Raw genomic sequence first — 15181 nt, forward strand, 5'->3', positions numbered from 1 at the left:
CCGCGGCGAGTTTTGGCGGCGAAAATGGAGCTCAAGCCTCCGTATCTATGTTTCTCGTCCGAGCGATGGCATCCATAAAGTTGCTGCGATGTTGCGGATTTTATTGCGACTTCCCGTAAATGGACTTTGCCTAGCGATAAGTCTCCGTAATTTTGTAAGGCTGAGCCCGCGCTTACCTTGAAATGCGATCGATTCTTTTTTTCATAGGCGTGCAATGATCTAGCGTAGAAATGACGCCGCAACCAAGATAGACAAAAGAAGATGCATGAAAAAGCAATGCCGTTAACTAGAGGTAATTGTGGTTGGCTACCCTGCACGGGGAGAAAGGATAACAGAACAGAAAAAGAAAGATGGGCACAAACGAAAAAAAAAAATATTCTGCAGATCCGTAATGTAATCGACTTACATATTCGCAATTCCGAAAGTGTTCGTTTATATTTCTCTTCTATGTTTTGCCCTCTTGTAGCGGTAGCTCGGTTTTTCTGTTATCATTATTGAAAGGAAAATAAAGGAAAGAGATGTAGTCCGCCTATAATGGTGACGGCTACTCCTTTTCGCATAGCAGAAACAACAATATAAAAAATATATGAGCAAGAAAAGTAAAAGAAACAACGTCATAGGACCAAAAATCCACAGCACGCTCAGTGACTAGGGCGTACTCATGTTGAGCACGAGGTTGACAGTTCGATTCCCGGACGCGGCGGACGCCTTCTATGGAGGCGAAATTAGACTAGTAACTTGTGCTGTGCTTTGTGTGCCCGTTAAAGAAGCCCGGGTGGCCAAAAGTAGCGTGGAGTCCTGCACTACGGCCTCCTTCGTAGCCTCTGTTTTGCTTTGTGATGTTAAAACAAATGAATCATTCAGCCAGTAGATCAATTGCTCAATGAGTTTTCTTTTCGTGTTCCATGAGGATTCAATGCCTTTGCTCGGTGCTTGTTAGAAAGCCACGTCACGAAAAGCAGCTGAAATTTCATATGTGCCGCGAAGCGTGCCTGTGTAATAGAAATGCGAGGCAGCAATGAAGCCCAGAAGGGGGCGCACCCGAATGCAGAGTGGGAGGTGGTCAGGCCTAAGCGAAAGTGGTTCGCAGCGGCAGTGCGACGCTTTACAATGAGCGCATAATAATAGCGGCCCTACAGAACCCGCTCAGTGCCGACATAGGGCGACAGGGCGTGAACCATTTCATTGCTTTTTGCAGAAACCTACGGCATGCGTGTCACGAACTGCCTCGTGCGCGACGGTCTCAACTGGGGCGAGCAGCCACTGATCAACAACGAAGGGTGAGTCAGCTTTTTCCTTACTTGCTTTTGCCTTTCAACATGACCTCATTACAAAAATGTGCTTAACGTATGGCGCGAAATGATTGCCGTAGGATTTTTTTATCCTCACTGCGACTTTATTGTCATACGTCTACATATGTGGCATGAAACGAGTTTAAACGAATTCGTCATGAATCCATATAGAAATTGACGGGTTGTGGCCATCTCCCATTTCTTTGGCTACTTGAAAACTGCAGGTAAGAACATTCAGAATGCCTTGCTCCTTAATTAATCAGAATGCCTTAAACGCACGTTGAAGCTGAGAACTCGGAAGATTCTGTTACATGTGTCACATCCTTGCGCCGTCACGCCTTCTGCAGGTGTCCCGTGGACAACGAGATCCTGGGCCCGTTCGAGTACACGATGAACAAGACGCGCGCCTCGGTCACCTTCCAGGCGCACAAGTTCCCCTACACCTCGTCCGTCTACTACCAGTGCAACGTGCGACTGTGCCTCAAGTCTAGCGGTGGCTGCGACGACGTGGTGAGTGGCGCGCTAAGAGAATCGCACGCTGCCAGACCATTCCGCGCGAGGTCCTGAGGGCGAACTGCCTTGGCCTCGGCGTGTCTCTTTTCCTGGCTTCCAGTATCACAAATTGGCTCTCTGAAGAGGCATGCCCACCGGGCCAAGCAGAAAGTATTCGCCAAAGAAAGAAAGAAAGAAAGAAAGAAAGAAAGAAAGAAAGAAAGAACACATTAGCAGATTCAGATAGAAAACAGCTGCTTAGAGAATTACTTCGTTCTTCAAGGAAATAAAGATTGCATACTGAAGCATATACGGGCGTGGTAGTTATGGCGAATAATGTTTGGGATATTGACAGAGGAAGTTTATCGTGTGGGATGGGGGGGGGGGAGGGGGGTAGAAAATGCATAGGTTTTGCTTAAAGCTTATGTAAATATTTTGTTTCGTCATCAAACCTGAGCACACTCCGCCATCTTTGGCATGAAAAAGAAAGCGGAAAGGTATTTCTTATGTTCTAATAAGTAAAGTGTTTAAAAATAAAAACAGTATAGTGAAAGTATTGCTGTAACATCATTCGCAAATGAGGGCGTTGCATTCAAAGGCCGTTAACAATATCACAAACGTGTGGGGTACAGCTATACCAAAATATGACAAAATGTTCACCATAGGTGGCATAGCGGTGAAGCGGCTGAGATATGACATGTTTCCGATTTTTATAGAGCGAGGACACAAAGACATGTCGTGGGTATTTGTAATTTTAGAGATAAAGAGAGTGCGTCCGATTGCATGTCTGGGCGCGAGCGTGCTGAACCGGTGGCTGGCTGTAACCTTCTTTTCGCTCCGCCAACCTGTCACCACGTTGTTAAACTGCGCCTCACATAAAGGTCAGGCATGATGCTAATCCAAACGTCGTGCCTGAACCCTTCTCGTTGCCTTCTGGGCTAATGGCACGAGTCTCCTCCCTCCCCCCCCCCCCCCACACACACACACGCACGCACGCACGCGCGTACACGCGCAACCTTTCAGTTCAGCTAATCATTTTTTACATGCTATGTTGTAAGATGGTGTATACGCATAAGCTTCACGGTTGTGAAAATGCGCGTAAGCTCAAGGAACTGGCATAGCTCTCACAGGTGGCTTGTATTGTTTGCGTCTACTGCGCACAGGCGGTATGTTGTATACCGGCATTCACTGTATTATTTTCTTGTCTGTTTGCTTTTCTTGCTACGAATGTGGTCGCTGAGAAATCACTTCTGAGTGCTAGACTGCATCCCTTTAATGTTCCAAGCCTCACACTGCCTACATGAGGTCGTCTGGAGAGTTGCTAGAGCTTTACATTCAAGGTCGTTCGGATCGTTAAAAACCACCGACGACAACAGTAAGATGCGAGGGAAAGTCTCGTGCAGCAGCGTCTGTTTCGGAAGAGCACGCCCTGTGATTATGTACTCGTATGGCAGGTAGCGCCGAGAAAGGGCGAAACTGACGACAGCCGTCGTACTGCTGCTCGCCTTGCGCAGTGGCATGCAAAACAAAAAAGAAAAGGAAACCGCAGGACAAACTATACGTATGTCGGTCTCCGGACAGACGCTCTGTCTAATGTTTTGTGTGTAAGCTAGCAAAGTTCCTTTCATTTTAGGGTTTTCGCCTTTCCCGCTGACCAAGCATTTTCAGCTTGCCAAAGGTCCTTCCCAGGAAAGTGAACTTGAGCGTGGTTCTAGGAAACCGCGTAACAGACCGCGTATTGAGGTCAGCGGTGAAGGGGAAACCCCTGTCTGCCGTCTTATCGCTTCACGGAGAGCGCAAGCGCACTGCACTCTCTCCTGCTCTGCGTTTATAGCCCGAGGCTTAGGCGTTACTCATTCTTCTGAGATAACGTTACTGCGAAAGCATTTCTGCGCCGTAGAACCAGTGTTGCGCAAGTGTAACGTAACACTGCAGTTTTACACTAGTGAAGCAACAGTGCGAAGAGCGAAAATAAATCTCTGACTTTAATTCACCCGAGGCGGGTGGAAATTTTGGACCCGAACAACGACTGCCAATTACGGGTTGCGTGCTGGCAAAAATGCGCTGAAAGGCCGAGTATATCGGTTAGCTACTCATAACAGCCACGAACTGAAGTGGAGGGTAACTTACAAAATGAATCCTACACAAACGGCCGCACATCACGCGTACATCTTTCATGCTGCCGACGGTCTCTTCCAAACTCGTGCCAAGTTTTAACTACGGAAACGTGGAAGTAATCAGAACTTGCGCAGGAAAGAAACACATTTGCTAAAATCTTTTGCATATATTATTATGTTTCAGTGTATAATCACGTAGCTTATTCAGTCATTTTTTTTCTCGACCAATTAGTTCATCTGCAGCCTGTACGTAGATATTCTTCGATGGTCTCAGTTCTGAAATGTTCGTGGCATAATCTAGCGAAAGTGCGTGTGTATCCAAATGTCCGCAGCAAAGAACGATCGCACCCGCGGCGGCCGACTGCTTTCAGGGACTGCACTATTGTGCGTTCTTGCTGAATGCACTAGCGACTAATATGATCCCACTCTGCAAGAACAGAGTGTACCTAGCATACGCCTTGTCAAAATTAAAATTTTTAGGGTCTTACGTGCCAAAACCACTTTCTGATTATGAGGCACGCCGTATAGTGGGGAACTCCGGAAATGTGGGCCACCTGAGGTTCTTTAACATGCACCTAAATCTAAGACAGGGATGTTTTCGCATTTCGTCCCCATCGAAATGCGGCCGTCGTGGCCGAGATTCGATCCCGCGACCTCGTGATTAGCAGCCCGACACCATAGCCACTAAGCAACCACGGCGGGTCATACGCCTTGTTAATATTCAGCAATAGCGGCCATTGTATTCGTAAAGTACCATCGTGAGCAAAGGTGTCAACACGGCAGCAGAAGTAGTATTGAGTTGAACTCGTCTTGGCAAAGAGAACCTTGCTCGTATTGCTTTTCCAGTTTCTTTATCAGCTAACAATACTACCGAAATAAGAATACCCGGAGGAGGAACATAGTAGTACTATCGCAACATTGATGGAAACAGCATAGATGGTGACGACATCATGCAGAGCTGTGTTCAAAACCATGCACCCTTATTTTCTCAACACCCCCTTCTCTCTCTCTCCACATTACCGTTTCCACATTACTCCTCGCCATAGTACAACCACCGACCACAGCATGAAACTCCGCCTGACTCCAGCACGCTTCGCTTTAATGGACAAGCGGCAATGAGAGTTAGAATCGAGGGAGCGCGGCACATTCCAAACAGTGACTACAGCATCAATACCCGTCAGATTGCACAAAAAAAGCTTCTGTCATAAGCGTAGCGCAGGAACAGACTATCCGCTGCCAAAGATGCGCAGTTTCCCAAATGCTCGCACATATTTAGGAAAATTCTTCCACTTCAGTGCTCAATACTGTGATATTGTCCGAAAAAATAAAGATGTATACGTTTCTGTAACGACGACTTTATTTGTTTGCGTTGAGACAAGCTGTTACAACCAGGTAACAGCGTGTGTCCCTCAGCTTAATATGTGCGCGCATCATGTCAAGTTATGTGCTGCACAACTTTTTCCGCGAGTTCTATTCGCCGTGGCGGTGCACTGCGTCTGCGCAACGCCCGGCGTCCGGCCGTTTCCCGCACTCAATGCGGGCCTTTCGCGCAGCCTCCGGACTGCAGTGATGTGCGCCACAGCGTTCGTCGCCGCCGTGACGTCGAGGCCAAGGGAGACCTGACCGCGCTGGAGAAGGCCGAGCAGGATGTCCGCGACCTCAGCATCGAGGTCTTCTCGGGACTGTACGTCAACGAAGTCACCGACTCCGAGGACCCGGAAGGTGAGTGCGGTCGGTGTGACGACGACCACTTTGTGCCGCGTCCGGTGCCTGCATATTCGGCTTAGCAGCTCAGACCGTACAGGGAATCCCCATACAGGAAGCTTGAGCAGATGCTAGAGAGAAACACTGAATTATTGTTCACACTGATCAACTATTCAATGAAAACCCGATTTTTGCGAATTTCGCGCTAGTAAGTTCATAATCATCAGAGCAAATGAATGTCAAAGTTCCATTTCAGGAATTTTGTGCCGAAACCGCAGCGCCTAAACCTCGTTGTGACGTCACATATTTCAGATTTCATTTCATTTCAAGGACCCAAGTATTTCATACTTGGGTCCTTGTGGCTCAATAAAAGTCATTGAAACTTTCTACGTTCAGTCTTTCGGTCATTTATAATAGAATGTAGCCCATCTTTAACAATAAAAATGTTAACTACGCTCGAGCGGATGCCTTCAAAATCATGACGTCGCGGGGTGTGCAAACTTCAATGTGGCGTCGCCACCCGTGCTTCGTTCGATTCCGATAGAAATTATACGGACACCCCAGGCGCAAGGTTCTACTCCGGCAGCGGCTGAGCGCGGCCTCGCGAACCCCACCTTCAAAGCGTTCTGCGATGAGTTCAGGTGGGCCGAGGGCCGACATATTCGCGTGCGCTGTGTTCTCGCCGCTTAGTTCGCGTTGAAGCGAGAGGCAGCACGAAGGTCCGTTTGCTTGCTGCTGCTGGCGCTCTTCTTCACGCCAGCGTTTTGAAAGCGAGTGCCCGCGCTTATCTAGTGAGATGTCTTTATGTTTGCCTGTGCGTGCGTGACACAATACATGTTAATTTAGTTTGTAAGCGAATACTTACAAGCTAATACGGCCGACAAATCTACTATCCTCGCTTCGTATAGCTATCTAATTAATTTCCTGTTGCAATCGATGCTTCGCATTTCGGGCGAGACCGCGACTTCCTTATATATTGATTGACTGATTGATTTTCAATACTGCTGCTGTCAGTTGAGATCATAGCATGTGGGCATACGATGATTTTGAAAATAAAGGCAAGAAATATATCAATGCGTAAATATACATCAAATCAAGGCCAATTAACGAAAACGCAAGGAAGAAAAAAAAACACGCCAGAAGTTTGTTAATGAACAAACAAATGCCTCAACTAGCAAACATTGGTTACATAATTAAAGGCAGCGTATTTGTATACGTGTATCCACCTTGGCACTACAAACTCACAGAAAGCAGTGTTCTCATGCGGTAATGAACAATGGAAGTTCACATTGCCCAAATCAGCAAAATGAAAAGAAAGACTTAAAAACAGAGGATACGGCGCTAAGCAGACGGCGTCGAAGTGAGACACAAACGACATATACGGCTGCCATGAATGTCCGTGTCCCGTATATGTCGTTTGTGTCTCACTTCGTCCTCGTCTGCTTAGCGCCGCATCATTTGTTTCTAAGTCATGAACCAACTAGCTCAGTAACAAGCTTTCTTAAAGGAGAGAGAAACGACATATATATATATATATATATATATATATATATATATATATATATATATATATATATATATATATATATATGAAGAACAGTTCTGTGACTGCAAACTGAGCACTATTGGTCTATTGGTTCACAACGCACAATTTATATACTAAAAAACAAAAAAGACAGCATAAGCCTTTTAAGTGATAAGAAATATTGAGAGAAAACACTATTCAATAAGAATAAATGCACGCTAGCTGTACCGCGAGAACGCTACAATTAATGAATAAGTACGATGATGGCAAGCGCTTGCAGTTCTAGCGGAGTCGTTTTCCGTCGCGACTTCCACCATGACTGCGCGGGCTGAAAATGAGTCTATATTCGTAATGAACAGATGAACTTGATGCTACCCCCGTATAGTGAGCTAAAAGAACAAATATTTAAAAGTTGCGTTATTGAAAAGGACACTCTGCCAATGTGTACTGATGTTTACTAGATTTCGTGCGAGATTCGTAGTGTGATACATATTTTGACATGTGTATTTCACAGTGGTGATGTAATAAGTTAAATAAATTTAGGCAAGCTTGTTGCGCTCAGACAGTGTTTCAAGACGCTATCTGTCGAAGCATATTTTAGCAGCACTACGAACAGCATAGTTTGTAGTGCTGCTTTCGAATCGCATAAATAGCAGAATTGGCATACTTCATTTAGGATACAGCTAATGAGGGGGATACGGTCTAATCTCGCAGTCGCGCTCTATTCGTACTGGGCCCGCCGTGGTAAAAGATGGTGGGCGCGAACAGGCATCCATCTTTCTTGCTGCCCGAGTCCTTTCATGCCTTTTATGAACCGTCAGATCTCTGGATCAAATTGTACCACTTCCAAGCCTTACATAACTCCCTATGAGCACAGGTTTCAGTTTCATTGCAGAGTGACCTCTCTCAAACGCGACAAGATCTATCTGACCGCGGTGCGAGGGGATAAATTTAGCTCTAAATGCGTCATGCGTGGCTCGACAACTTCGCCATCGGTGTACGCGACCCCCTTTTTCTCCAAACAACGATGTCAATGCAAGGAGCGTGCGGTTGCAAATATGCAAGCGACAATAGTATCACATGCCATCGTTGCATGCGGTTTTGGCAAGCGACCCCATATGCTGACCGAACTGAAAAAGATTTCACGCCAGAAACAAGGGGTCAGGTGCGCAACACTCGCGGCACAAAACTCTCCCGCGCGGCAAGGCACGCTCTAGCGCGCGCTATCATAGTGCAGGCGGCGCTAACCTAATCGGCCCATTGACGACACGGGTGCTCGGCTGTGTTGCAGTGAGCTCCCGGCCGACGTCGTCCGCCAGCTCTTCGGACCACGACTTCTGCGTGTCCTCGCGCAAGTTCGCCATCGGCATCGCCATCGCGGGCGTGCTGCTCATGCTGGCAGTGATGCTCCTGGTGGCCTGCATCCTGCACCGCCGCCGCCGCAGGAAGGGCTCCAGCACCGCCGGGAGCTCCATCTACTCCGGGCCCTACTCCAACCACGGATACTCGAGGGAATAGGAGCGCCCGCTCTCCGCGCGGCACCGGGAGTCACTCGCGAGGCTCCCTAGAATACCGCGACCAGCTCTGAAGCGGACGCGCCTCCACCACGGGCGCTAGTCTTTCGTGAGCTGATTGCCGTATTATAGGGACGTACTCGGCAAAACAAAATAGCGACATGTCTTGCTGCTGATTTCTAGATTGGTGCGCAAGTCACCGAGAAGTGTTGTTCGTCTGTCGACTGAAACGAACAGCGAATACCAGCAACAAACAACGAAGCGCCCAGTCTGTATAAGACGCTATTCCTGAATACAACAGACCGCTGATTAATGACGCGGCCTGTCACCTACTGCAGGCAGGCCGCATGGTGTTCTCCTGTAACATAGTGCCAACGCCGAATCGGGACAAATGTGTTATACCATTTCGGCTTCCGCCGAAAGATTGGATTTTTTTTTCGTTGTTTCGTTTTTACAGTCCAACATTCCAGGCTTGTGTTACGGTGGGCTTCGCTTAAGTTGAACCCGTAGTGCCAGGTTCTTGCTGAAAAGAAAGGTTTCAGCCGTCACACGATGTCGACCACACGTCCTGATGAGTGACTCCCGGCTCAGAGCTGCAAGAACAAAGGTAGCGGCTATTGTGAGGGCGTGCCTTTGTTCTTTCCCTGCTCTAGCTACAACACTACAAAACTGCGCCTGTTTATGGTGTTGCTATTCCTTTCTAAACAGTCGTTAAGGTGCCGATATTAAAATCACAATTTCAGAACTACAATCAACCGTAAATGTTTTCTTTTTTACTATGCTTAATTAGAAGTTGTTCGTCACAGGCCTTGCAAAACCGTCACTACACTGCAATGGGCCAGATAATTTTTGGATGTTATCGGATAAGGTCCCCGATATGACAGGTCAGATTTTCACATTAACAGATAGACAAAGCCGTAGCGGTGCTTTTTTTTTTCTTTCTTGAAGGATGGCGTTCCAAGAGCGAGCGAGAACTGCTGGTGAGCTGAACGAAGACTGTTGGTCAGCTGTTTAGGCTGGTGTAATGTCGGCGGCAGCATCTTCCAAATACAATATCCATCGGCTAACGTTTTACTCCTTTTAGGCTCTTTGAAAAGTTTAACAGCGAAATCGACAGGCCCTTATCTTGAACCGCTACTACCGTTTGCGACGGCAACTTTTTTCTACCAAGCCAAATCAGCATTGGTGTTTTGTAGAAATGGCAAAACATAAATGTCTCTTGCAAGAACATGCAATTGAGATTCGAGTATATGACCTCTTTCTTTCTTTTTTTTTTGTTAATATTACTTGTATTGAAAGAGTCAGCCTTTCAGACACCGTAGCATAAGCAGTAAACTTGACTACACTGAAAAAATGCAGCGACTTTTCTAATTCAATCATCGCCTCAGGCCGTGGTCAGAGGAAAAGCGAAACGATTTTATTTACAACGCTCGCAACATGTTACCAGCTTACACGCAGTGCCAAGTGTCAAATATATGAAAAAAAGAAAACAAAGAAAAACTGTCGGAGCTTTCATGTGCTAGACAAAAGCAGGTACTGACCAGCAGATGTGCATGCCCTGCATTGCAGAGCCTGGTACATCGGGCGCGGATAGAGAAGACAAGTTGTAAGGGCAAAATCCTCGCGGGCACCTCTCTTCCTTTCCCTTATTTATACGCTACGTCACAATTCCCGTTACTTAACCTAGTTCACGTCATCGCTGCCTCGTCAGGTCCTGCTCGAAGTACGTGCACTGGCAAGCATGAGAGGCTGAAGGCGTGACCAAGTCATGCGTTGCGTGCGACTACCTTCCCTTTTGCTTGAAATAAGTGCAGAATACTGACCGGGGATGTCCAAAAACAAAAAGAAAAATTTTCGCTGCGATGCTTTCGCTGTGGTTTCGGGCGAATATGGCGTGGGAGCCGTTTCTTTCATCTTAGCCAGTTTTTCGGTTCAGCAGGTTTCCGTCCCTGTAGATATTTGAACCTTTGAACATCTTTTTCTTACTCAAAAACAGTGCGTAAGAAATAGCTTTTAAGGCACCAGGATGCGCTGAGAGTACAGCACGCTTAATATGTTCGGTTCCGTACACAGAAATGACCGTTTTTATGCCTGCTGGGTTAGGATCGCAAAAGATTGCGAATAAGAAGCGGTGTAGGAACACAGGTAGAATGCGATTTGCAGCCAATCTTGGGAAGCTTGAGACTCATTGCAGCCATATATGTTCGGTATTGGAAAAGGCTTTCAGGACTACGCACGCCATGTAAGAATAGAGTAGAGACACTTAAGACTTAGGGGACGCTTGGTAAGTTTCATTTACGACGTTATTTTTCTTTTCTTTTCCGTTTATGCTGTCTTAATTTATTCTGATGTAACTACTTCGAGTTGCAGAAGTTAATGACAGAGGACGCCAAGGAGCGTAACCCGCATGGCGATGAGCCGTCCAGCCCTCATGACAGGCAGCTATAGCCGTTCATACGAGCACGCATACAGACGTCGTACATGTTCGTGCCAAAAGGACTCTGATATGCGTTCGCGCTTAGCCTTTTCTTATTCTTACTTAGCTCTTGATCTATAGGCACACTAAATGCATGAGTGCACCACTCATGCGCGCGACTGCAACACCATGGAAAACGTTCTCGCTGTCGCGCACTAGAGTAGCGGAACGCGTGTTTGCCATGGCTAACGTAGAACTACAATATATATATATATATATATATATATATATATATATATATATATATATATATATATATATATACACACAAAAGGAAAAATGCTGAGTTGGCAAGGCCTACGCGCAATTTTCTTTTGTGTACTCGTTATGCTAAACACAGGCATGCGAAACCCAGTTAAACAATAAGAAACAAAAGAAGAAAAAGTTGCCGTCTCCAGCACAGTGGCATCACATTAGGAGACGTGCAACGCTCTTGGTCAGTTAGTATACGAAGAACCTTGATGCACTTGCAAACTTTCCAGCTCTTATAGCCAAGCCCCACGCTCTTTGGTTATTCGTCGCGTGTTTGTCCCACTCGGTGGGTTTCTTAGCGCTATGCCTCGGCGCTGATGTCTCGGGGCATCAGTCTGTAGGCCCTGGGGATTGTCTGCCCGGCCTGACATGCAAACGCAGAGGCAACGCAACGGGCCCTTGAGGAGAAAGTTCCAGGGACTAACCTAAACCGACCGGCATCCTTAGCACGTCAGTCATGGTTTATGTGGCCTTTTGTACAATACACACGGGCGGCTGACGTCTGCATCTGCATGACACGGGCGGTGCATTCCGCTCTTATTATTTTTTTTTTTTTTGAGCCGTAACCACACGTCATTGTCCGTGTGCTTGTAGCCGGTGTCGGGGCCCTCGTATCTCGTTTAGTGCGTGCACGTAGTCAGCGTTCCTTTTTACAGAGTATTTTTTGTATCTCAATTTGTACCGTATTGCTTTCCTTATGTGTAATAAGAGTCGTGGATACCTCGTAAAATACGAACCGTGGCAGCCATTCTTCGACGGTGCGCGGGTGCAACGCGCCACGCAACTGCTCTCGCGAGACGTGCCTTGGGTGGGGGCGGACCTGGCAGTGGCCGCTCATGCAGCAGTTCGCGATGACAGCGATGTGGACGCGAACACACGTCGGTAGTTCTGCCGCGTGCTCTTTTATTTAACTCTTGGAAACAACCGACCCCGCGCCTGCTTGATTGTCACCTTTATTTGACCGAAAGTGTTCCTACGTCTCATTACAATACAAAAAGCTTTGCACTAGCTTGACAAGGATGGCGGCGAATTGTCCACTAATCGTAATTTGGAGTGTTCCGACTGGCAGGCTAGGTGCACTTATCCGCATATGTTACCGCAGCGTGATAGAAATTGGATTATCCTCGCCCTGGGTGCACAGTCTGGAGTTTAAGCTCGCGCTGCCTAGGTCTCAGCAACCCTGCCATTTACGATTACACTCTCAAGCAAGAACTTCTGCGGGCTGAAGTCCTTGCGTGGGCCACGTGGTAAATGCGTTAAGGGCTGCGTGTGATGGACCAGCAGTGCAAGCAACAGTACGCGCACTGAAAGCAACACAGGCCTTTATCACGCCTCACGATGTGCAGTTGAATGCACGTAACCCTTGGAGAATGGCTGCAGAGACGATCGACCGTGTGCGTCGTCAGTGCAGAGTATAGTGTTTCCTTGTTAACTGTCTCCTACGCGAATGGTAAATGATTACGCGTCTTCGTGCTTCTGCCATATAGCGGCCATAATAGAGATTCCGCACATACTTGTTTACTTAACTTTACTGTCCGAGGTCTGTGCCGTTGAAACCGATTGCTACCTGCGCTCAAAGAAATTTACTGAGCCGCGTCCGCCAAATGTTCAAATTTATTCGCATTCCTACGTCAATCATGGCGAATTTCTTTACGGTTAGCCAATAAATCTCTTGCGAGAAACCATCTGTATATGCAGGGTTACACACAGTTACGTCTAGCATAGTCGTGTCAGACGGGCTTTGTTGATCTTCTCTGCTAGCTTCTTGCGCATAGCACTCCATCATAGCTTTTCCGAACAAAAGATGAAGGCTCTAAGTGTGCTGTTTTCTCGCCGAAGAAGCCTGGGCGCAAAGACTTAGTTCTCAATTCATGTAAGTAACGTTTGACGTAACAGAAAAATCGCGCCTATATTTGAGGGCGCCGTCGCATTCCTTGACGTGAATACGAGGTCATCATAGCAGTTATTACTTGTAAAAAAGCAACTAGAATTTATGAGAGAAAAAAATCTGTCTTTCGCAGATTTATGAAGGCGCACAGGACATTTCACAAGGCTCACAAGTCCGCTAAGAGAGCTTTGCATTTACGCATGTTCTTTGTAACGCATGAAAGCAACATTATCACTCACGTTTGTCAACCGTGTTGCAGTCACGCCTTTTCGGGCTGTCCTACTGCCATTCTGTTTTACTACGTTTGTTTGGCTACTCGTCCATGCCATACGGGACTACCACTGCCAGACTACACAACTGACACTGCCTCCCTTTTATTAGCCATTTCTCCTGTGTTAAGGAAACTGCGTGCTTGTGACGCGGTGTTGCAATATGTATTCTCGAATTTCTCAGCCAGTGAATGTGTTATCTACCTTAATTGGCTGCTATGCGCAGCGGAATAGAGCTCTACTCGCCTAAGTGCCTGCAAGATCAATAAAACATTTGTCCTGTATTTTTCGGGTGCGACCACGCCAGTGTTGTTCCTTTTTGTAGTAAAGAATTGTCTCCGAACATATGTGAACTCTCTTGTAGCACGAATGTCCATGGCCCGCTTGTGTACAGAACGTCGTTATTTCTTTGTGTACATCTACCTGTGAAGTTTTCTTGTGAAAATAAATAAAATGTCTTTCAGGGTACATCAGACAGTCTGATTTACTTGTGAGCCGCAAAGATTTGGCCACTATAGTAAAATTATAGCAAAAAAAAAACAGTGAGGGAGAAAATAACCTTGGCAGATGTATGCAAATCCAAGAAACTCGCATATCAATGACAGAGGGGTGGTTTAAAGGAGCCCTCAACCTTTTCGGTAGTTCTTGGAATCTAGTCTCTTACTGCCTGAAATCTATGCAAGAATGTGCAGACACTTCACTATAATACATCCGGTACAATTTGCTCGCTACATCCGAGCCTTTTCAAACGATTCATAATATTCGAGGTTCGCTGCTCTCCGCTATGTCGGACGCATGTATCCCGTATGCTGCGCCGGCTCTGCACGCGTCCCCCTGCGCGTTCCTACGGCCTGGAATGCTATATTCTGGGCATTGTCAAATTCTGGCACACTGTCAAAGTGCCATCTTGTCAGCTCTGATTGGGCCAGGTGTCTGTTTCGGTCGGTGATTGGTTCAAAATGCCGGCGTTACACAACATAGCGGAGTTTGACGACGTCCAGAATGTCACCCCTGGTAAATAGCTGCGTCTCGACTGTGATGCACTACGCTTAGAGCCAGCTGCACGTTCTCGCCTGCGCCGCTGTTACACAGCCTCTATGGGACTGCACGACGCAAGCTTCGTGCCTGGATGTTGTCTCGCTGTCATTGGAGAATGACCGCCCACGCTTCCACACGTTGCCGCTGCTGCACAAAAACCGCTGTGGAACTCCTCTATACAGCTTCGTTATCAAAAACGAAACCACGAGATGGAAAGACGAAACACTATTCGCAAAGGTTTCTTTAGAAACGGGGAAGACGTTAACAAATGTGAAAACCCGAAGTAAAACTTAATGCATAAACATACAAAGCGCTCACATGCAGCGCCCCTTAGATATGACAACCCCTTAGGGCACACATGCAGAACACACGCGCCAAAGGGTGAAAGAGCGCGAAGGCACCATAAGCACGTACAAGTTATGAGAGTATCAAAAAAATGGAAAAGCACACATAAAAATGCCATCTTCGATGGAATTCAAAAGCAATGAGCTTCAGCAAGAGAAACAGTAATGGAGTGGTAACATCTGCATTACGAAGTAGACAATGTAATGCAAGAAAAACCAGAGCGAGGTGAGAGAAATAGGCTTTTTTTTTCATTTTCTTTTCGAGTTAGT

General features: G+C 46.8%; 1 protein-coding gene across 2 annotated transcripts in view; it reads left to right on the top strand.

The window, feature by feature from the left end:
• The window catches only part of LOC142583398 (cuticlin-1-like), a 140580-nt gene extending 126583 nt beyond the window's left edge, over nucleotides 1–13997 (top strand). For both annotated transcript variants that reach the window (XM_075693847.1, XM_075693849.1), the window contains exons 7-10: nucleotides 1199–1280; nucleotides 1640–1802; nucleotides 5455–5623; nucleotides 8422–13997. In XM_075693847.1, the coding sequence (XP_075549962.1) occupies nucleotides 1199–1280; nucleotides 1640–1802; nucleotides 5455–5623; nucleotides 8422–8648 (641 nt within the window). In that variant the 3' untranslated portion in view covers nucleotides 8649–13997. The remainder of the gene's footprint in view (nucleotides 1–1198; nucleotides 1281–1639; nucleotides 1803–5454; nucleotides 5624–8421) is intronic.
• The last annotated feature ends 1184 nt before the right edge of the window (nucleotides 13998–15181 follow it).

The sequence above is a fragment of the Dermacentor variabilis genome, chromosome 5 (assembly GCF_050947875.1).
Source record: "Dermacentor variabilis isolate Ectoservices chromosome 5, ASM5094787v1, whole genome shotgun sequence".
In the NCBI taxonomy this organism is placed as follows: Eukaryota; Metazoa; Arthropoda; class Arachnida; order Ixodida; family Ixodidae; genus Dermacentor; species Dermacentor variabilis.